The sequence below is a fragment of the Semicossyphus pulcher genome, unplaced genomic scaffold, assembly GCF_022749685.1.
Source record: "Semicossyphus pulcher isolate SPU_LCO1_2020_fin unplaced genomic scaffold, fSemPul1.0.p SCAF_10, whole genome shotgun sequence".
Classification (NCBI taxonomy): domain Eukaryota; kingdom Metazoa; phylum Chordata; class Actinopteri; order Labriformes; family Labridae; genus Semicossyphus; species Semicossyphus pulcher.
Window position 1 is genome coordinate 8,558,751 of NW_027211604.1, and position 24,334 is coordinate 8,583,084.

General features: G+C 41.9%; 1 protein-coding gene across 3 annotated transcripts in view; it reads left to right on the plus strand.

Moving 5' to 3' along the window:
- LOC138595947 (RNA-binding protein Musashi homolog 2) overlaps positions 1-24,334 on the plus strand; it is a 292,330-nt gene that overhangs the window by 207,989 nt on the left and 60,007 nt on the right. For all 3 annotated transcript variants that reach the window (XM_069667486.1, XM_069667503.1, XM_069667495.1), the window contains exons 8-9: positions 1,941-2,023; positions 17,383-17,497. In XM_069667486.1, the coding sequence (XP_069523587.1) occupies positions 1,941-2,023; positions 17,383-17,497 (198 nt within the window). The remainder of the gene's footprint in view (positions 1-1,940; positions 2,024-17,382; positions 17,498-24,334) is intronic.

Here is a 24,334-nt window from a genome sequence, read left to right on the forward strand (position 1 = left end):
TAAAACGTTGATATACAGGAAATTAATGGGCAACTTTTTTAAAAGATGAGAAACATTTTTTTGTTTTGGCTCCTCCAGTGACTCATATTTTCAGCTTTCTCTGTTTTATATCATCACAAACTGAATCTCTTTGGAGTCTTTGTTCGAAAAAAAACAAAAAAAATAACAGTTGAAGGTAGGGTTGTCACGGTAACCGCATCACCGCAATTCGGCAGGGTGGACCCAGTGACCGCCATCACTGCTATTTTTTTAAAATATCATAGACCCAGTAATGTTGCTCCGCGATGATGGTCACTGACGCATTATAATCTAAAGGGACGCAGTAAACTCACTACCCAGGAGCCCTAGGAAAGCACCTCATTGTTCCACACGAAACGATAAATTATGAACAATGTCGTTTTAAAATCACAGTAATCAGAGCTGTCAGAGCACCGCTGTTTCAACCCTCGAGCCCGCGTGCAGACGATGTCGCGACATGCTAGTTTAGCCGCTACAACAACAGCTACTGATATTCTCTGTTCACTCATGTCGGTGATGTTTTACCGGGGGACATACTCCGAACCCGAGGGGGCGGTAGTGTGTCACTGCGGTTAGAAACATTCAGTACCGTGGCAGCACTAGTTCAAAGCATCACCTGGACTTTTTTATCAGGCATTTTTCCCTGTGCTCTGATTATTTGTCGACCATAAAATGTATCAATTGAACCAGAAAAAAAATCAGTAGATTAATCCAAAAATGAAAATGATCCTTAGTCGCAGCCCTTACATTACAGGTTGTTTGTATCGTATGCAGTTTGTGATGATGTGGCTCACATGTGCTGGATACTCAGGTCTGAACAGCTTCCCCTTTGAGTTATTTGACCTTGAGATTTGTCCTCTGAAGTACACGAGGACCGCGGTCGATGTGTGAACACGGTTATTTAAACTTAGAAAAGCAGAATATTCAACATTGTTCAGCTGAATAAACAAGTGATATTCGATATGCTCTCTGCCATTAGAATACCAGCCCCCTTTTTTTTGATATGCAGGAGTTCAGTGGCTGTTTTTACTGTATCCTCTGACATCGCTTGGTAATACATCGATGGCGCTCTCCGTGCTGTGTGTGTGTGTGTGTGTGTGTGTGTGTGTGTAAGTCAGATGGCGTGTTGTCTGCAGTGACAGCTGTTTAAGCTCAATCCGAGGTGATTGTGCTCCATCGTCGGGTGTTTGCCATTTTGAAAAGAAACTCATCTCCTTTCAGTCCCACTTGCTGCTTTTATTCACTAACTGTTTCTCTTTTGTGTCGTTTCCTCTTTTGCAAAAAAAAAAAAAAAAAGTAATAGAATATCAGTTTTCCTTTCAGGCACAGAGGCTCGATTGCTTTGTGCATCATCACGAAAACACAGAGGAGAGCGTCGCAATCCACTTGTGTTCAAAAGTCTGCAACCATCTTGTCTCTGTGTCTTTGTGTTTAAAAGAGGGGTTAAGCTTTTATCCTATAAATATGGCATGAAAATCCCACTGTCAACGATGCATTCACTCTAATGCCTGCATTAACATAAAAACGAGAGCTTGTTATACAGTGAAATTTCAATAAAAAGAACACAAAATGCATTTAATGAAATTCAGATGCTCGGGCCCTGGCTCCCTGAATCTCATTAAATGAGCTTTGTGCTGTTTTTCCATCTTCTCTTTGTAGAAGAGGTCCTCGAGTGCCCTTAATAATGTGGCAGATTTCATCATATTCCTGATTTAAAGAGGACAATGTCTGTCTTGTTCACTTGTTCTTTTCCATGCCCGAGCCAATCTCCACAGATGTACTCGCATAGTTTCTGGATGTGGCTGCTTGATAATGTTCCATCTTGTGCTGCGTTTTCTTTGAGTTTTTGTTAAGGCTCTCCACTAACTCGTTCTCTCCCCCTCTCTCCCCTCCCCTCCCCTTCTCTGTTTCTCTCTGCATAGGATTTGGTTTCATAACTTTTGAGAGTGAAGACATCGTAGAGAAAGTCTGTGAAATTCATTTTCATGAAATCAATAACAAAATGGTAAGTCCACTCATTTTTTTTTTCAATTCCAGGTGGGCGTTGAAGGATTAATATTTGATTTCTTCTTTCCCTTCGTATTAATAGCAGAGAAGGGGTGTGTGTGTTCATGTTCATATGCACAGGCTAACTCACACACACACACACACACACACACACACACACACACACACACTCCCTGGGTTTCTGGGTCTCAGGGATGGGAAAGCAGTGGTGTGTACTGCCCACAAAGCGTGAAATTGTGTGCCTGAGTTCTGCCTGTCAGGCTGAGGGACGGGAGACTGGAGCCTGTCCCTCTCTTTCTGAATCCCCCAACACACACACACTCACACAAGCACACACACACACACACGCAGGTGGAGATGTCCAGGGAAGCCACTGGCAGAGGCAGAGTTCATTAGTCAGGGATTAACACCTTCCACAGAGTCCCAGTGAAGCTTGTTTTATTTACACCAGTAATACGGTCTTCTCGAGCACCCTGCAGAGTTCAGAAGTGCTTTTCTAAGTCGTCGTGTCACTTATGATAATTGACAGGATCCGGCTTCAGTGTAGAGGGTGTAACATTAGGTCCTCCTTCACCCAGTTCCACCCTGCAGGCCTCTGGAGACACCCTGCATCATTTGAGCGCTTCTGTGGGTTGTGATTGACTGCAGGGAATTCTTGTCTTCCGGCCGCTCAGTCCTCCTCTCGCCGCGTGTCTTCACTCCCTCCCCGCCGTTTTTCCTCAAACTGACTGACCGGCTGGCTCTGTGACTGACAGGAGCAGTGTAGTAGAACCGTGTTCACCAGGGACCAGCCCAGGTCACATATGACCCCTGTATACATCCCACCGTGTCTCTGCTCGGCATCACAGTCCGTGCTCAGGACCTAAAAAAAGCCACAGTGTGACAGAAATAACTGTATGTGTGTGGAGGGTATTCTGTCACAATCAAATGTCTGTGATCCTTTGACATGTAGGCAGAGCGCTGTGAGAAGCATCACACGTCCGCATGAAGCATGAACGCACACGCCAGAGGATAAAAATGCTGCCATTTCTACTTCTACTATTTCATTACAATTTATGTTATAAAACAGTTAATAAAAAACATTAATTTACCGTCTGCACTTTTTACACACAGAAAAATGAGCACGTTATAAGTCCGATTCACAGCCTCTTTGTAAGAAGTTCTAATTAGATAATAATTGGATTGTAAACAGCAGTGCTAATTAGGAAGGCAAATTTGCTTAATAAATAGTCGACCATGTTTAAGCTCAATGATTTAGTAATCGTTATTAATTTCTAAAATACATTCCTTAAACAATTTACATTGACTCACAGTTTAATATTTAGGCAGTGAGTCAACCAAAGAGTTCTTTTCCAGCTGAGAAACCCGACGCTCTCCTGAAAATGCTCCTTTGGAAGCGCTCCAGAGAGCTTCGGAGGCGCTGTGTTTTCAGCAGAGACACTTCTTGTGTCTGTTCGCTAGAATGCAGAATAATCATAGAAGTAAGGCTGGAGATGTACTTGCTTTTAACTCGACGTTCCTGCGTCTGTTTGGAGCGTCGGCTGTGAACGTCCTCAAAAATTAGCGCGACACGTACGCGAGGTGCAGTTTGCACATGAACAGTAGGGGCAGTGTAGAGGCAGAGGGGATGAAACAGGGTCAGCACAGCAGCAGGGACAACAATGGCATGAAGATTTGAAGATAATCTCATAAACCAAGTCCACAAGTATCAACATCTGTACGATGTGTTTCATTGCCACTGCACAGCCACAAACATGCCTGTCAAAATAGCTGGAGACAGATAAGTTACCTCGTGCACGGAGGAAAACGTTAGAGAAGCGTAGTTTGGACGGTGCCGATGGTGTGTTCTGTCCACAGAACACACATTAGCTGTCGCTTTTTCTGCCGTGATCTAAGAATCTAAGAACACAATAGTAACCTCCTCGAGTGTCGCCACATCTGTTGTTTAAATCCAGCACATACGGTAGTTGCATCCGGCCTGAGCTCTCTGGTGTGCCCTCTAGAGGTATCCTCCAGTAACACACATAGTGCAGAGACAAGTATGTGAACAATTACGTTCATGACGCAGACGGTTGTGTACGCGAACGCAGGGTTAAGTATATGTCCCGAAAATGTCATCTTCAATTTCAACTTTATTGTCCCTGATGGGAAATTTGTCAGAAAACAGGTAAAAACAAAATACATCAAGACAAATGTGCACAGGTACCAAAAATAACAGGACAAGCTAATCATCTATGTGTATATTATGTTTGAACATTATTGTGCATTTTATGAATCTGATTTATTGTTTCTTTTATCCGAGCTCATTCTCCTGTTTGTATATATCATCTTGCACTGAGCTGTGTGCACTATTGCCCAAGGCAAAGTTCCCCTCAGGGACAATAAAGTATGTCTTATCTTATCTTAGCTTAGTTTGATGGCTTGAGAGATTGTCCCGCCCCTCCCCCATTGTGATTGGACGGATAGGTAGACAGTCACAATGACATGCCAGCGACTTACCAAAAGTTAAAGGTTTCTCAACTCTTGGCAACCAGAAAAAAAAACATACCTAAGGACTAGCAGAGAGTAGACGCTCGGCGCCTCTTCACGCTGCTTAAATTCACAGCACACGTCCAATTTCAACAACAGCAATACAATAGCCTCAGGTAAAACCGCTTTGGTGGTCACAGGGCCTTTGTCATTCGGATCCTTATTAAAAACTGAATCATATAAATTATTAGCAAACGCAAAATAGCTCGGACTGTCGAAATGTCCCCTTCAGTAATCAACACATTGCTAATAATTATGCACAACTCCCAGGTTAGAGTCGCTGTGCTGCACTGTGCTGCACTCAAAACACAGACTAACTCATTCTGGTTGGATCGCTGAACAATGCTGCTGCAATAGCAAATACCTGTTATCAAGCAGAGCTGCAAATATACAACATAGGCTTCAACAAAGTCCTGAAATCATACCTCGATATGACTGGTTTTATTTGAGAAAAGTGTGTACATGATCAGCCGTGAGTTGTGTGTAAACCACTACAGCTGCTTTTATTCAAAAGGTGGAACAGACACACCTTTGTAAAGTACACGCTTAGTTGGGGGGTTTCTGCCTGACATTATTTAAGATGAATAACACCACTTACCGTACATTTATTCTCTTTGTGCTTGTTACATTGTACCTCCCTTAATTCACCGCACGTTCTATTACTGTTCGTATTACTATTATATCTTGCCAGTAGCTCTGTTGCATCATCAAGCAGTCAGCATGCACATCTGGCTTCCTGATGTGTCACAGATTTGACAGCTACTATCAAATGTAAGTGAAATTTAGTCATATAATCTTTATCAGGTTTAATATCAATCAATATAAACCCCTGCTACTAAAGAGCTATGTCATGTGACCCCTGTTGGCTGGAAGCTTTAAGTCTCCTGCAGTTATGACCGCACACAGATGTGACGTAGCGCGCTGTTGTACTCGCCGGGTGTAGCCAGAAAATGCATCATCCACTAGGTGACTGCAGAAGCAGTACTCCTGGCCTGTGTAGTTACTCATAAAGGAAAATGACACATACAGACACATATGTGACCCATTTTGGAGTCCAGAGGAGAAGAGGATTATTTTGCGTGCGCGGTGTGAAAGGACGGAGCACGGGCCAGTTTTCTGAGGCTTTTGTCACCTTTGTGAGGGTCCCTCTTGGCAACACTTACTGTATATTACATTTCCAAGGATGCGGGAAATGTGTGTGTCCCTCAGATCTCGTACAAAGTGCTGACATCTTGGAATGTCTGCAAAGAGAAAATAGCGTGGAGTGTGTTAAGAGCATTTTTCAAAGACACTTCAGGCTTTACCTCAGCCCGCGCAGAGGAGAGGACTGGTTATACGCTGTCTGAAGCACCAGCACACAAAATAAAAAATGCCTCCTGTCTTCATCCTTATGAAGTACTATACAGAAATAGACCTCATCCATCCTGCCCGCGAGTGTTATCTAAGATGGGTCTTGAATAATTGATGCGGACAGAAATTCCACCCCACTTGGGAGGGCTGTGGATGTACAGGGCACCCCACCTTCTCCCCGCCCGCTCTCTCCGGGGCCGTGGCAGTATAGGGGGTCAGTGCCCACTCACATGTGAGTGACTGGACCTTTTAGTGACTCGGTCAATCACCCTGTGTTCATGTGCCACCGAGGCCTCACACTCAGGAGCACTCCGTCTCTGTCACTGTGAGTTCGGCCTCATTTATAATTAAAAACAGGGTGCTGCTTAGCAAGAAGCTCTCAGCCTGCCCCACCAGCTGCACTGACTTCTGCAGTGCCCTCACCCCTGGAGACCGCCCGGCTTTAGTAACTGCAGAGGTGTGATAGAAGTATGGATTATCATGAGCAGGGCTGCATGTGATTGGAGAAAGGTTATTTAGGTGGTGGAAAATTTGCTCATACATCTTTCGTGACTCCAACTAGGTTTCTATGTACAAAATAATGCATGGATAGTGACAGCATACGTAGCAGGACCCATGCATTTTCACACCATGTGTACCCTATGCACGCTCTTTAGGGGTCTGATTAATACTAAGTTACGAGTCGGCAGGAAAGACATTTTGTTGTTTTCTTTTATACATTAAGACAACTTCATTATTATAACATAACAACAACCTCTTTTGTCAAGCTTTAATTTAATTCAGTGTTTGTCACGATGCATTATCATTATGATAATTATCCGTTTTAAAGCGATTCTATCCTTTAAATGCACAAACATCTACAACCCCCCAGAGCGCACAGTAGATCTGCTATAATGTGCTGCACAGCCGTGTGTGCCGGTAGAGCTCACAGCTTTTAAAATCGAGATGGTCATGCTTCGACGGCGCTGATGGCAGCTTTTGCTGTGTTGAACATTCTGGTGGTGACGAAGGCTGTCCCCTTCCCACCTGTGTGCGACAGACCTGATGCCCCCGCCCGGCCCCCCTATGTTGAACCTGAAGCTGAAATCCAGCCAGCTGCAGCAGCAGTCCGGCTACATCTGGATGTAATGCAGCAGCTAAAGCTCGGTTTAAATCAGGTTAATGTGTATTTTCAAGACCAAAATACACATATTTCAAAATGTCCTCCAGGGTGTCAGCTCTGCTAAAATTTCAGGCATTTAACTTCCTTCTTTTTTTGGTTTCACAGACAGTAAAGTTGTTTCTTTTTCTGTAACTGCTTCCAATAAATTCTTCCTCAAAGCTAAACACAATTTGGGGCTTGTTAAATGCAAACTAGGCAGTTTGGGGGATTGTGGGAAGTCATTCATAGTAAATTGTTGGTATGGTCAGAACACCCGAGCATGTCTGCAAAATATCAGGATGAGATTATTGTGGGAAAACAGGAAAAAGGAAAAGACTGCATATGCATGTTTCCTGTTTTGTGTGTAGATTTCCACAGCTAAATATTGACACTGTTATATTCCCCGCTATAAAAACCTAAATATTTTGGAGCATAGATCTTTAAGCAGAAAATGAATCACACCCTTTTGTTTCCACATATAACTGCTATATTAAACTGTAGTAAGCCTGCACCTTAATGCAGCTAAAGAAAAGGTAGTGAGTTCCATTGTCTAAGACAGGCGTCCCTCTATCTCTCCCCACGCTGCCGTTATGCACGCGCAGCTAATTCATAATAATACCTATCAAGCATTGGCTCTGATGAGCGAGCAGTGTGCCATTAAAATGGACTCACATTGGTTTTAGTCAAGTGCTTCAAGGTAATGTTCTTTAATGTGTCATTTTTAATATTCAACAGTAGCGAATGATCACAACAGGGGGGAGGAATTTTCTGTTAGTTGTCAATTTCTCACTGTGTCTTCCTGACATAACCAACCAATTACTGCGCTGAGGAGACGAACGGGCTCGCAGTCTGCCAGGCGCTGAGGGGGAGAATAATACAGGTAGGCACTTATACTGCAGCCTTTAATATATAGTTACAGATGGAGTGTGCACATTGTATTGGTATAGATACAAGTGAGGAAGAAAAATAACACAATGTTGCCCATAAGTTATTATAGATACAGTCATTGAAGAGGGCGGATGACTTTTTTCTTCAAGTTTACTCCCTTATATGTTGTCTAAATGTAATAAGGGCGCTGAACTGGGCTCATAATTTAGCCTCTGTTTTTGGATTATACCAGCAGGAGTAAAAGCAGGCGACTGTAGAAAACCAATCTGTCTTTCCTGAGACTTCTTCTTCTTGTCTGTAGTAGTTTCTCATGATCTAATTTCTTTGGAGACAACTTTTAAACTCACTTTGAAACACTTGAGTCACAGTTGGGGGGAAAAACCTGAAGTAGAAGTAAAACTATTGTGTTGTGGCCTCCTTAAGCTCTACTCTGAGGGCAGTGTAATGTGGCAGTTGGCGGACGAGTACCTGGTACAGTGTTCCACTTGGGCACTAATGAACGCAAGGACTTCCAAGTACTACGGCAAAGATAGTGAAGCTCCAGTCACCAGTATTGAGGGGAAAAAAACACAAATCTGTTGCTACTTCTGCTGCCGAGGTTGTGGAAAAGAGCTGTGTTGTCATCGCTATTAAGCGAGGAAAGCAGGGCTGAAGTTACTCCTTAACGCACATGAAATGATATTACTTGGACAGGTCAAACATTATGCAGCGAAAGAGGCCATTTGATGTTTATGAGAGGCTTTTACTCGCGGCGTCTCCCAGATGATACCGGACAGTTGAGAAGATTTTCAGGAGCGTCGCACTTAGTTTAACGTAATTTGTTCAATCTGCCGACGTTATACATTTATCTGTGATTAAGGTTCATGATATCAGTCTCTCATAGCCTGTGAGCTCTGTCTATAAACAGCGGGATGTCTGTGATCAGCTAACCAAGTGTAATTACTTTTAATTAGACCCACCTTCTGAGTGCTCGAGTGCCAGCTGTGCCGGTTCTGCTGTTGTGTCAAACCTGCAAACCAATCAGTTGCGCTGCTGATGAACATTAAAATTTACAGCTCTCAAACTGGGGCCCATGAGGTCAAATGTGTGTGTGCGTGTGTGTGTGTGTGTGTGTGTGTGTGGCGTTCATCTAGGTCTTTTATTTTATAAATCAACCCCCGACGCACTTTGCTAAAGCCACAGAGCAAACTAGCTATCTCTATTTACAGGAGCTTTCTGCAGAGAGAAACTAAAGTCTCCGGGTTGTTGAAGACGTCTTTGAAAATATTTATTTAAAGAGTGTAGGTTTTACACAGTGTTTGAACATCAAGAGGCTAATAAGGAGGTAGGACCACCCTTCGGAGGAGTTTCAGTCCCTCATGTAGTGCTGCCTCACAACTTCTGGACTGTAAGTAATTGGATGTTTACCCTTTATTGAAGACGGGAAGCTTTGAGGGATGAAGGAGGTGGAAATTCACACTCTGCACTCCAGGACGTTCCATAAAAGCTTGATGATGTTCAGTTCTGCTGATTGAGGACGTGATGGAAGCCATTCGATGTCAACCTGATGATCATGCCGTTACTTTTGAATGTTTCTCAGTGTGAAGGCGGACAATATCATCAAACTGTGAAGGGGCCGTTGTTGGCACCACAGGGAGCGCCTTGTTCTTAAAACGACCTCGTATTCCTCCGCCTTTACATAACCACGCAGAGATGCCATCAGACATGATGTCTTCTGTGAGATTGCCGGTCATTGAAGGCACCATTTGGTTTTATCCAAAACATCTTTCCATTATTATAACATGCTGACCTTTACTCAGTCGTCCACACTTGTTCTTGACCATGAAGCAGTTCAGAATGAACCATCTGCAGAGGCCTTAAAGTGACAACCAACATCTATCTTTAAAGTATCAAATATTGAACCAGTTGGTGCTTGAATTATTTGTACTACAACCTAAAATAGAGAACAGGGCTGTTTTCACAAAACATCCTCAGGCCAAAAGTAGCTCCTGAGTGCCGGTGTTAGGAGAAGCTCCTAAAATAATCGCTGTGCTGGTCTTTACTTTAAACTCCTACGTTTTGGGTCTGAGAGTAATTCACAAAGAATTTTAGCGCTGAAAGTAGGTCAATAGTGATGCGCCTTTTCACACCAATGTTTGGAGAAATATGATGATAAATAACCTTAAAAAAGTTTATTGTAATGGTGAAGAATTCTGCTTAAACACCGCCAATGAAACAGGGGATGATGGTTAGCACAGCTGTGGCTCTGATAAAACTCAGCTTGTGATGGATTTTGTAGCCATCGCTGGATTTGTAGGTATATTTATATGTAGAACTACACTATACTTTAATCCTTTTGTCTCAGTTCCTTTTGTAAAACTTCTTCTCAGCAGCTTCATTAGAAATATTTGGAGGAAACTTGTAGATACATGTTTTTTGCATCAATTAAAAGCACTCTAAATAGTAAGATATGATTGTTAATACATCCCCTGGTCATCTTGGATTCACAGGAAATACCATAGTTATCTCTGACGAGTATTTGAAGGAGATGATCGTCGAAACCCTCGGAAAAATATGTTTGAACTTGGTTATCAGTTATTCTGTTATTTACAGTTATATTCTGACGTTATGGCGATAAAAGGCGATTGTGGCTCCCTTTGTTGCGGTTGTAACTCTTGATTTTCCTCGCTGACGGTCGCTTTTCTTCCTAAGCCTTCATCTGAGTGTCGAATTTGTTTCTTTTTCTCTGGATTTTTTGTATCTGTCGTCATCGATCTTTTCTTTGTTTGTTCAGCCATAGTAGATTACTGTTTACTCGCAACACTTGCAGAGAGCGGAAAAGCAGCCGCTTAGCTCCGCCTACCCTCTCTGGCAGACCAACCACTGCTGGCTGATGACAAACGCATCACTAACTGGGCGCCGCTTGTGATTTTTTCCCGCGAATGTCGCCACAGACACTCAGTCCGTAATAATACTGTATACGGCCAATGCAAAGGCTTTCATCAGTGGGCCATAGGCTCAGTCACCATTGTGTTACCTCATTCGGCGATAGATAGTGACTTAACAGACATTTATTTACATGGAAATCTTCAAGATTATATCTTTAAATAAACCACTTGTTAACGAACCCTTTTTATGATAAGTGAATAACCCCACACCACCATGCCTGATGTTGTGCAGTCAGAGCTGTGACATTTCCTAACTATGCAGTCTATGTGTTTTGACTGTTCAGCTGGGAGTGGGAGCTGGAGTCAATGAATCACACTCTTTCCTTTCCTCAGTCTGCCAGTCGACTGATGGAATCCATTCACTAGTGAAGCTAATAGTAGCCCTACTCCTCCCCCTCTACACACACACACACACACACACACACGTACACACAACACTCGTCCCTGAAGGACAGCCATTGCCAGTCCATCCCGCCCACACCTTCCCGTTACACCTACAAGGTTAATTTGTATAGGAGAGGTATTGAAAAGGTCATAACTGGAGCGTTCCTGCGCTCTGTATCGGTTTGAACATGAAACAAAGGCGGCGCTTTGTTTTATTTTTCAGCAGTGGGCTGAAAAACTGCACGAGTAGTGCTTGTGAGGTCCTGCAAGTGCACGTGTGTATGTGTGTGTGTGTGTGTGTGTGTGCACCTTATAATTTCAATATCAAGCGTTGTTATTGGTGGATATTCTTGAAAGTATAATAACCTCAAAGACAAATCCTTATTTTAGAAGCAGAGCAAGACAACAGCTGAGCAAAGCAAAACATTCTGCAAAGACACTGAAATATTACATATTTTTATGATCAAGGTTTTTATTATTGTTTATCTGTCGCACCTTTAATTTGAAAGTCTTACCAGAGGGAGGCACAGCAAATTAGCTTCAGCAAAACGACCTATGTAGCATATATTACATTGCTTTCCATTTAAATATCTTTACATTGTAATGTGAAATAAGCAAAACAATCCATATATTACATCAATTAGTCTTTAATCTATCATTTAAACTCCAGTTAATAGACTCAGATGTATAAATATAATTCATGTCCCTGGCCAGAGGCATTGTGTTCTGCTCTTGTTCGTCCCGTTCTGAACATATTTCAGGAGGGAGTTTCTTTCAAATGTCCACTTGGACTCAAGGATGAACTAAACAGACTCTGGTGGTCAGAGGTCAAGGGTCAAGGTCACTGTGACCACAAACAACGAGTTTGGCCATAACTCAAGAATTCCTACGCTATTTATGACAAATAGCAAACAATAGCTATAGCAACAATATATTTTTGGCTTTTGCTTTTATTTTTAGGACAGCTGAAGAGGGACAGGACAACAAAAAATCTTAATAGGATATACTGTATGTACTGATAACATTATATATCCAAAAGGTCAAAGGTCAACTTCACAGTGACGTCATTATGCCGCTTTTTTGTCCATTACTTAACACCGTACCTCAGCCGCATTTGGTCAGACTCTGATTTGGTGACACTCATGTGCTTAGCTTGATACTGTGATGGAAGAGATCTTTATTATAATCACATATATATAGTTATTTGTTGAACACGATACACTTACACACTAATTTTTAATTATTATTTATGTATCAATATATCACAAAAAATTGGCACAAATTCCTTCACAATCTGTACAACAAACATCCTGTATCCTCTCTCTTTAAAGAGAGAGATGTGCAGTTATTATCGCCTGACTGGTTGGAGGAAGCGTAAAAGCACAAGGCAGTAATTCCAGTTTATTTAGTCATCCTAGACTTTCCGAGCACAGGTATCCACTGGCGACTATATGTCGACATCTGTCTCCGTATAGCACACAGCGTTCCGGGGTCATTTCCCGGTGTTAGTTTGGATTAAGTTTTACTCCTGACAAACTGAGCTGCAGGTAGCTTGGCCGAGAGCCAAGGCCCACATTTTTTAACAGTTATGTGTAGCACGCTGGAGTCCGAGGGATTGCTTCGATTGCTCAAACCAACACAGTACAGAGTTCTCACTTCTAATTTAGCCGTCCAAGCAATCACTAAGAGTATTAAAACTAAAACATTTTAAGTTTTTAAGAGTCTGCAGGCTCTACTCTTACGTACCTGACTCTTTCTTGGCTTACAGACTGACACTATTCTCCAAGCTATTAATTATTAAATGTTGTACTTCCTGGACAATATTTGCTCTAACATTAAAGCATGTAAATGTGCTGGTTTCCTTCAGCTCACAGAGCAAAAAAAAACCTCAGTCTGTAAAACTTTCCACTTGCCAGAATTTGAATCCCTGCGTTAACAACTGCTTAACCTTCGCAGCGCCTCATTGTCAGGCTCTGAATTGTCTTGCCGCCCTCTCTGTTCTCTTCTCTTTGACTTAGTTCACTCTTGAAAGCTCCTGCCTCCCTCCCTCACACTCACTCCAGCGTGTTTGAAGCAGGTGAACACCCACACACTCACGCCGCCACAGATCCTGGCTCCTGGCTGGTTTTAAATCCATGACAAGGAGCCCTCTCTCTGAATATCAAAGACCCGCATCTGAGAGCGTGTAGGCATGACTCACACCCAGGTCTTGTCTTACTCCCAGCGGGCTACCTGAGCGTCCAACTCACTGGATGTGGCAGGGAGGACGCTGATGAGGAGCTGTCGTGTCTTCGGTGTGGGCAGAACTTGGCTGGATTCGTCATCCGGTTATGTGAAGATGTGAAAAATCCAGCGGTGCACTGAGTTTCCTAACAGACACATTTGTTCGTACTAGTTTCTTCTTCCACGCTGGGGGTCATTCCCTGACGATGAGAGCGCCTGTGCTCTCTTCAGCACAATGTCAAAGCATTGCAGGCGAGCGCGGAGGGCAGAGTGGCTGTGACAGCTACAAAGTGGCTGAGGGAACTGTGTACTTTAGTCTGTCTGCTTCAAATGAAAAGGCTGCTAACAGCAACATATCACAGCTCTGCAACGCAGCAACTTCCCCTCTGTGATAGAAATGTTTTAGATTACTGTTCCTTCTTTACGTTTCTATCTCTCTGCTGGTTTTACAGCTTTTTATACCGAGAGTTTTTCTCATACTTATAGCAGTGTCCCTCTGATGCTGCCTCGAGTATCAGCCAGTACACCAGTCCATATACCGATCCAATACTGTAATTTATAAACACAGAATAAAATCAACTTGTTTCACCCTAAATCACTCCTTATTCTCCGCTCCAAAACATTAACCTTCACAGCAAAATGTGCGGTAATTGGCCAAGTGGGAACAAACAAGGAATTTGACTCCGGTTTTCCATTTCTCTCGATGTAAAGAAAAACAAATTGGCATGCCACACTTAAAACAAGGACAAGAACAAGGACCAGTTAGACAAATAGTAACACAAACACTGGCACTAGAAGCTACTATATACAGTACAGGCCTATCTCTCTGCTATGGAGATATTATGCCTGCCACTGGTAACGACTGTTTTAGAGCAGCAAAGAACTGATGGCCATGATGGCAAACAAACTGGCAGAGAATGTAAAGTTAGCCGGAGCTACACCGAATCCAGCAGTGTCATTTTAAGAAGAGTTTTTCCGATGCTTTGGCAGACGCTGCAGGTCCATGGGTCTGTGAGCCTAGCTACCGCTAACGTTAGCTCGGCTTGCTTGTAGGCTCCCTGCTTGTAGTTAGGTTTGCACGCCCAAGGGCGTAGTTTTGACTGTAACATTGTTGGGGACAACTTTTTTATTTATTTTTATTTAATTTTTTTTCTAGCAAGATTTAAACTATGATGATTCATGTCATTATATCTCCTAGTAGTCTTGGAGGAGTTCAGTTGACAGAGAGCGAGGACAGAATGATTTCTCTGCTTCATCTGCGTCCTCCCTGCCTCATGAAGCAATTATGAATTCCCAAACAAACTATTATTGTTCCATCATTGCTTGAAACTGAAAAGACAAAATTACTTCAGTATATGACCTCCAATCTCAGGGTCTTTATCTCCACCTCAGTAACTGGTATTTGTAGCACTATATAGGTTTTATCCTTTACTTTATCCATTAATTATAACGGATAAATGTAACTTTTGATACCGCGCGCGTTGATGATGAGGTGTTTTCATTTCAAATATCCCACTGTAACCAATGACATTCGGCAGCGATATTAACTAACATTAGTATGTATAATATTTAAACGAACCGCACTAATTCAGGAAGAGAGAGGGAGACAATGCATGCATATGGACAGCGTGAACGCGGCGCAGAAAGTGGTAAGAACTGTAGACCGGAGTCCTTGTTACAGTGACAGACAGAGTGACGGCAGTCTCATGTGCACGACTCCTCCGCAGGTTGAAAGTGCAACAGTTATGCATATCATATATTCATTTTTCGACCAAATTATTGGTAGGGACAATTCAATAATTTCTGTATATTGGTAGGAACCAATGACAGTATATATAGATGGACAACGCGTCTCCATCTGCTCTTATTGTATGGATCTGATGCCAAAATAGCCCCCGTGACAGGCGCTAGCATCTTGCGATGGTGACCTCATATGAAGCCAGAGTCTGCACAGATCGGCGAGTGACACCGCCGTAGCCACTGCTAACCAAAACACACACTTAACGCCAGGCTGTTTAACAGCTGAACAGCTTCTTGTGTTGGTCTGAAGCAGACGTTCACAGATATGGAAACTTCAATGACTGTAGTGATTGTTTTAGTTACGTCTCCTCTCGTCGTTCCTCCTCATCGCTGCTAATCTAGAACAGACCGGCTGCAGGAGCCGTATTTGTCAACAGAGCTGTCAATCATCTTTGTCACAGCATCAAATAACTACTTAAAACTAAACTTGTCAGAAAAATGGAAACACTTAACATAAATAACATAAATGACATAAGTCAGCATGACAAGAACTAACTATAATGACAGAAACCATGTTTGAGAAACATTTATTTGACGTGTATTTTGATTTTATACTTTGACTCATGTCCCATCTGTTAACATGAAGGAGGCGGGCTTTATGACCTATACTGCAGCCAGTCAGCAGTATATTATATGCAAGTCCTGCATTGGTTACAATATTGATAATTGGTATTGATCGATACTCAAATTAAGGTTTGGGAATCAATATCGCAATCTGGTTATACTATTCTCTAGTTGTAGTTGTACTATTCATTTAACACATCAGCATCTTACAGACATGAAGTTTGTATTTAGTTTGGCAACTCACAACATCACGTTATGTCTACCTCCGTGCATGTTTGTGTGCGAATTGTAATGTGCACCGCTGGCCTGTCAAAGTTGCGAGCCTATTTGTATGGATGCCGGGCCGCACTGTGGTTGAGGCGTACACAGCAGCGGGCGCAGTAGCCTGTCTTGTGCAGCAGGCCGGGATGACATGTGAATCGCAGCAGCCGAGAAAGCCCTGCTTAAGTGGAGGCAGTAGGGAGAAGCAAGGAGGCGAGAGCCAGGAGGCAAACAGACAAACAGATGGACAGGCTGATGCCAAGCAGGCAGTGGAGCAAATAGATTGTGCAGCATGGTGAGCAGACTCAGCCTACCAAAGAAACAACCAACAGACACAAGAGCGTGCCACCCCCTCGTCAGCCCATCGTGCTTCTCTATAATTCATCCAGATAGGATAGATATGTGGTAAATAGGACTCTCATCTTCCTCCTTCTCCTCATCTGCCCCTGTCACATCCCTCATTTGATATGTGTTATGTAGGAGGAGGAGATGTCAGCTCTGCAAGATGGGAAATGAACAAACCTGGATGTGTGAGAACTGGGAGCGAGGGGAAGAAATGCAGGAGAGAGATGAGTGCTGCAGGTGGAATTGGACTGAGGCACCGGGGACTTCAGCCCAGCAGACAAACACAAATACTCAAAGCACAAATAGAACCAGCGCACAGAAAAATAACCAGATATGGCTCTAAAACACTCGCTTTTTCACCAGATTCAGACTTTATACTCACTGCGCTGCCAACATTTAACTTAATGAAACAAACAGTGACAGAAAAGAGGCGTTTTTTTTAAGAGAAATGAGCTTTTGAGATTATTCTGCGTTGCATAAACAAAGAACGTCCTTTCACAAAGACACCGGACACACTGGCACACCGCAGGGCTGAGGTAATGGCACTGAACAACAGAGCTTCTGCTACCTTGATGTCTCGGAAAGTCTTGGAAAGAATTAAGCTTGTATTTCCCCGAGGCATTGGGCACATGCTCACTGGAGCAACAACCTTTGCTTTAATGCAGGAGGAGCATGATTGTAAGTTTTCCTTGGAGACTCTCCTCTAAAATGTGAGGTGCTGGGATTGACTCAGTCTTGTTTTTCTCTATGGAAAACATCGAGCGCCGTGCAAGTCAAATAGAAAACCACCTTAAAGAGCTGAGACAGCCCTGTCAGATCTGTCTGCTTGTGTACCTACACAGTCTAATGGTTTGTCTCTGTGTGTGTGTGTGTGTGTGTGTGTGTGTGTGTGTGTGTGTGTGTGTGTGTATGTGTGCATATGTGTGTGTTTGTCTGTCTACATAGGTAGAATGTAAGAAGGCCCAGCCCAAGGAGGTGATGTTCCCACCAGGTACACGAGGGCGAGCCAGGGGTCTGCCCTACACCATGGATGCCTTCATGCTGGGGATGGGCATGCTGAGTGAGTACACGCATACACTTACACCATAACACATACACACATACAACACAACAACAAATAGAAATGATGTGTAATATATGACACAGTTTAGGATGACACAAGAATAAAAAAGTAGGGCCTCGGTTCAGCGGATGGAGCGGCGGCCCCAGGTTCGACTCACACCCTTGGCCCTTCTCTCTTCCCCTGTTTCCAACACTATCCACTGTCCTCTCTATAAATAAAGGCATCAACGGCCAAAGAAAATAGTCTTTAAAAAAAACGTATATGTGATTAAAATAAAGGCCTGATTATTAAAATGTGATTTCAGAGGGATTTCATCCTTTAAACTCTGCAATAGAAAAGAGTTTACCACATTGGTATTTTTTCTTCTTCTTGCTTAATCTTTAAATGCTTCATATCACTAGAATATGTACAACCAAAGCCGAAGGATTATGTAAGCCAATAAACCGCAATAATAGAGGAAAGTATTGAAATGTGACGACAATATACAAAATCAGACTTTTGTTTATCAGATTTTGCTGAATAAACACATAAAACACGTTGATCCTTAACATTTCTGAATGTAGCAATACAAGAGAAACTTTGCAAATCTCCAAAAGTGATTTAAACTTTTTATAAGCAGAGAGCAGAGGCAAATAGTTTAATCTGCAATAGACCTACAGTGCTTCCACTTTTATTTTGGCTTATTGTGTAACATTTCTGTGAGTATCTTTAAAACCTTAATATCCTAAAATCTAGTTGTAAATTCTTGTCTAGTTATTATAGTTTTTGTTCTGAATCAATTTAAACAGAAGTACGCAAACGCGTCTGCAGCCAGACCTCGGCTGCCCCCTGTCTCCCATGCATTTTCACGACCTTTGACTCTGCGTGAAATGTAACAAAATGACCTCATAAGCAAACCTACAATGATGAATTTTCTACCGATCATAATTTTCATTTTCGATAGATTTAAACAGGATCAGGCATTCCACAGTGCAGGTGCCCTCATATATCCCTCACAAGCAACAGTATAGAGATACAATTCTCAATGTTTAAAGTGACAAAACATTTTTCCCAGGTTGAAACGGGGGACAAAGGATGTGTCAGGCACGCACACCATTCGGTCATCAATTTCCACCTCCTAAAAAATCAACTTATGCAAACTCCGGTCTAGATAGCCCCATTAGGTGGGCGCTGCCCCTAATTAGGCCGCTTCAAGGTGTGCCACCAGTGGCCACTGTGCTCTATTTCTGGTGGAGTCTGGTACAGGCGGCCCCCGGGCATATAGGAGCAGACCAGCACATTATCAAGCTAAATGAAGAGGAAAATTGGTGTAATGTCATATTAAGGATTCATCACTGTGCCCCCCTTAATGGGTAATGAAGGGGACACACATGTCAGGGAGAGATCTCATCTACAGGGACCTCAGCTGCTGGCCCACCCCTCTTCATTACCATCCAGCCCCTGCCTGTGGCCCTTTTTATTTAACACCATTGCACTCTCTTCCTCCCTGCCTCCCCACCCGCCCACTGACTCTTTCCCTCCATCCATCCATCTATCCGTCTGTCCATCTGTTTATAAGTCTGTCCGTTTGTCGTGCACATCCCCTAAGCATATCATTTGTATGTGCGACCCACCCGAATGGATTTGCCCTCACATTAAACATTTATATTTTCCCTCAAAAGCAAAAGAGACATGCAGATGATTGTAAGAGACCTGCATGTAGCCCCTCCCCCTCCGTCTTGTAGCAGGTGCAGGCGAACCAAAGTCATGAATTTTTATATGAGCCAGGTAACATAACACTTAAAGCAGATTTCAAATTCCACTGCAAGTCATATTTGGCTGTTGGTTGTTTTGCATTTTCTATTTTAGACAAGCGGTGGATTTAACTAGACTTGCAGTAATCAATGGTCTTATTGGTTGAAAAAAATGAATCGCCAAATACATGTGATAATTATAGTTGATGATTAATATGTTATACTTTGATAACTATACTGTGATTTTGCAATCAAATATGTCGATCATTTGCATCTTAAAGTTATAATCTCTAAGTTCTCAGTTTTGTTCTATTTGGCGGCACGTTATGGTGAGAAAAGGCGCATATTTCCTGGATAACCAGACATCCACGTTTGGCTCCCTTCATTACGGTTGTAACTCTTGATTTTCCTCGCTGATGGTCGCTTTCATTTTCAGACTGCTTGCCTTCATCTGAGCGTCCAATTTGTTCCATTTTCTTTGGATTTTCAGTTATTTTTGAAGTTGTATCTGTAGTCATCGATCTTTTCTTTGTTTGTTCAGCCATAGTAGATTACTGTTTACTCGCAACACTTGCAGAGACCAGAAAAGCAGTCGCTTAGCTCCGCCCACCCTCTCTGGCAGACCAACCACTGCTGGGTGATGGAAAACGCGTCACTAACTGGGCGCTGCTTGTCATACTGTGAATGCAAAGGCTTTCATCAGTGGGCCATAGGCTCAGTCACCATTGTGTTACCTCATTCGGCGATAGATAGTGACTTAACAGACATTTATTTACATAGAAATCTTCAGGATTATGTCTTTAAATGTAAGAATTTGTAGCTTTTTCTCATTTTGTGTAATTTCTTGTTTGTTTAACAGAAGAAGCAATTTGAAGATGCCCCTTTTTTTATAACTTTCTGTTTAAGTAATTTGGATCTTAAATATAATCAGCAGATGTATCCATTATGAAAATTACAGTTAGTCGCAGTCCTATTCAACCTATTAAAACCTGAGCTGTGGAACTATATTTAACAAGAACATTTAAGCGGCTGTGAGCTAATTACCTAAAATATCTGTAGCACAGTCTGACTATTTATCTTTATACAGCCGTATGATATTAGTCCATGCTTGACCTTGCCATGAGACTGATTATACAGTTGTTTGTGCTAAAAGTGTTAATAAGACTCTTAAAGTGCTTCTGTCAGCTCCATCTCCGCCGTTCCCTTGCATCTCATCTGTGAGAAGTACTTAACAAGCCCAGTGAACTTTTCAGAACTTATTACAGACTAATGTCTCCGTGAAGAGGACGCCACTCTTCCCCTCCGCTGGGAGACGGCGGGCAGAGAGGCACTGATGTGCTCATGTGAGAATATTAACAGCCAACTTGTTTGGAGACATTCTTATCTAAATGAAATTGGAACAAGGACAGCGAAACATTCCTTTATATAATTTGCATTTGGAAAAAAAGGGGGACCCAAGGCTCATTATTTAAGAAAGTGTAAGCTCCTTTTGTGCCAAATCTCATTAAAGCCATCCCCAGCTCCTTTGTTTACTGCCTCTAATCGAGGCATTTATCTTTATTGTGTTGTGCCCGACGTATGTTTGCTGAAATTAATACACATTTGAGCCCGGGCGAGGTATGGGTGTACCAGATGGATAATTGATTTTAAAGTGAATCAGAACTGTTGAGCCATAAAATAGGTACATTAGCATGCATATTAATAAGGCAAATAAGAACACTAAGAGGCTGCGAACCAGGCCAGACACAATGGCAGGCTTCATTTACTGGAATGTTTTCTCTTTCTTCCCTCCCACTCTTGCAATATTCGTGGATATGCAAACACTTATAATTTCATGAGATACTAGCTTAACTTAACATGTATCTTAATCCACTTCCCTGACACTTTCATATTCTTTTGTAAAGCTCCCTCCTTAGACTCCGAGTGCACACATCTGGCAGCAAATTCTTCATTTAGTAATGTGAAGCCCTTTGTAATGCACTACATCAGACGAAAAGGAAGCTTTTGCCTTTTCAGAAACTGTTGAAATAAGGGAGCAGGAGGAGCTGCTGTATCTAAGCCCACAATTTCAGTCTGGCATTTATTCTGTTTGACAGTAAGTCAGTTTCAAACACATAATATCCAATATTTTGCGGTCCGTGATAGCTTTTCATTGTACCATATCACAGTTCTTTTCAGACCAAACAAACAATGAGGGGGTTTTTGTGAAAGCTATCCATCTGTAGCTTCCTGGTGATGACTTCTCATCAGCAGCTGATGAGGATTTTTATTTCTTTTTTCTTCCTCCGTCCTCCACTTCATCCACACCAGGTTAAGGCTCCGCTCAGCGCCTGTCTGAGTAGCATTTCTTTTTTGTCTGCGCGAGAGAGGGAGAGAGAGAGGGGGAAAGGGTCTGCGAGAGGCATTTTCCCATTGGGTCAGGAATAAATTGAACTTTTTCATGGACAGCAAACACTGATTAGATATTTATGACCAAGGTCAACCTTTCTGATTCCAGCTGGCACAGGCTCTGAGGCATACAGAACAGAGCATCCACACACACGCTCACACCCACACCCACACGCACAGAGCCTACAAACGCTCACGCATAGATTCTCACACACACACATATGCATGAATGCAAAATATGTATTGATGCCTTCGTGCTGTGGACACATGCATACACGTCTCTAGAGAAAATATATGAATGTCTGGCTTACCTAACCTGAACTGCAATACATTACAGAATATTTATTTATGTCCTTTTAGTATTTATAGTATAATGTCTAGTTGTATTTGAATTTAATTTATTTTGACAATTGAATTTTAAAAAGTTCCAATTATTTTGTGACATCTTTTTAGCTTTTGCTAGATTTCTCTTGTCCTTAGTTGGGCCTTTACTTTGACAATGTAATTAAAATACAGTTTGGAGTATCATTAAACTACACTACACCACAGATATTGAAATGCAATAAAAAACACACACTGTAATACATAAATCAACATATTACACCAACTGACCATATTCACACAGCTGCCGTTTTCCTCTGACACCATGCTAAAGGCAGCTCAGATGCTTTAATGCCATAAGGTTGCATTATAGATTATAAGTCATAAAAATTCAGAATAGGGCCATATGACAAATCCTTATCATTCCACAGCTTCTATATCAGTAAAACACAATGCAGTGCGGAGGGAAATGCAGCCATATTTCAAGCTAAATCAAGATACTTGCTAACCGATTAGCTACAATCAGACAACAACTAATAATGTTCAGCTACTTTCTAGCTAATATTACCCTTAGCTAGGACAATGGCTGAAACGTAGTAATACTTTTGGTAGTGTCACACAATACAGTAGGAAAGGTGTATATTCCTAGCTAACATAATGCTAGCTTGTAATTTATTTCTAGCTAGCTAGGTAGTGGTTGAATGCTAGCATTAGCTGTTGCCTGACTGTGGCTAGCTGGGTTATCATATATGTTGTTTTAGCATGAAATATAGCACGATGCTCCTCCTTTGTTTGTCTTTTCAGTTGCTCATTTATTGACAGGAAGTGAAATAATTGTTTTTAGATCCTTTACATTTAAAGAATTAAAGCAGCCACCGTGTGAATATGGTAGTACAATAAGCTAACATGATTACAGGTATGGTTTGCTTTTAGCTAGCACCCAACCTTTTTTGTGAATTGTTCTGTATCTTAGAGTAATTTTATTTCAGTTGGTAATGTTTTTACTGTACCCGTGATTAATCTGCAGTGTGTGTAGGAATTTGCAGCCCAAAATTACAATTTAGACATCCAGACATTACTGTAACTGCAGCTAGTTTACCAAGCTAGTACATATCTAACCAGACATGAGAACACAAAAGCCTGAAAGAGGTTTCTTAGGTCAGTTTTTTGGTATAGCTTTCACACAGCGGAGAGAGAGTTATGGCTCCGGTGATTCATTCCTGGCCTAAAGGACTTCCTCTTATGAGGTAATTTAGTGCAGACTTGTGGTTGAAGGTGATAATAGCTTGAGGAAAACAGATAAAGACTGAGACATATACCATAATTAGAGGGTTAATTATGTTTATATTACCTTTTGATGGCGCTCAGATTTTTTACTGACTCACTCGCCCACCCACCCACTCGTCTCAAATATCTCCACTCTTCTCTGTTTCCTCGCTTCGTGCTCTCTCACACCCTGCTCCTCAATATGTTGCCCACAGCTGCTTCTGTCTGAAAACTGTCCTGCTAATTAACTGGTGGGTCTGCGGTTGTAATAAGAGTCATGACAGCAGATGAACAATGCATCTGCTGCTCTTAAATTTTTCTAATGACACTGGGTCCTCTTCAGGCCTTGATGCAGTCTGCATCCATCCAGGGACGGAGCAGTTTCTAAACAAGTCTGTGTCTCCACGGACTCTGACTCTGGTTTATAGATGACTTCGGCTAGTTTTATATTTAGGTGGCTGTGTTTACATTTTGTAACAGTAGTTAACTATTAAGGGGTTTTAGAACTGGTTTATTACAGTTGTGTTATCCTAAACTATGTGTAGGATCTCCAAGTAATGCTGATGTAGCAAGTCATTAACAAGTAATGTATTAACTTTACTCTGAAAAAACATGAACTAAAAACATTACTTAAAACAGACTGCCACTACATTTTTTTATACTTTCCAGAGTCGATTCTTGTGGTTTGTTTTTTAAAAGTTAACCTTTGATGATCAACAATTGTGACGATTTGTTAAAAACAAATTTGTAATTTGCAGATTTAGATGAACAAAATGACTGATTTTGCCTTTTTAAAGACAATTAATATGAAAAGCAGACTACTGAAAAAGCTGTTAAATATGTTCATGCACTAACACAAAGAACAAAGAAAAGAAGGGTTTTTTACAATGATAGCAAAACATAAAAATAGACAAGAATGTACCATAATGTAATATATGAATGCCATGGTAAAGGTGCACATAAGTTGACTTAACTTCAACTTTAACTTTATCGTCCCCAAGGGGAGATTTGTTTTGCAGCCAAGTAAGACAAGCAACATTTAGAAAACACAGACACATAGACTCGCTTACGAAAAAGTAGAAAACACATAAGAACAGATCGAGTGACAAAGGAGAATGCAAAACCA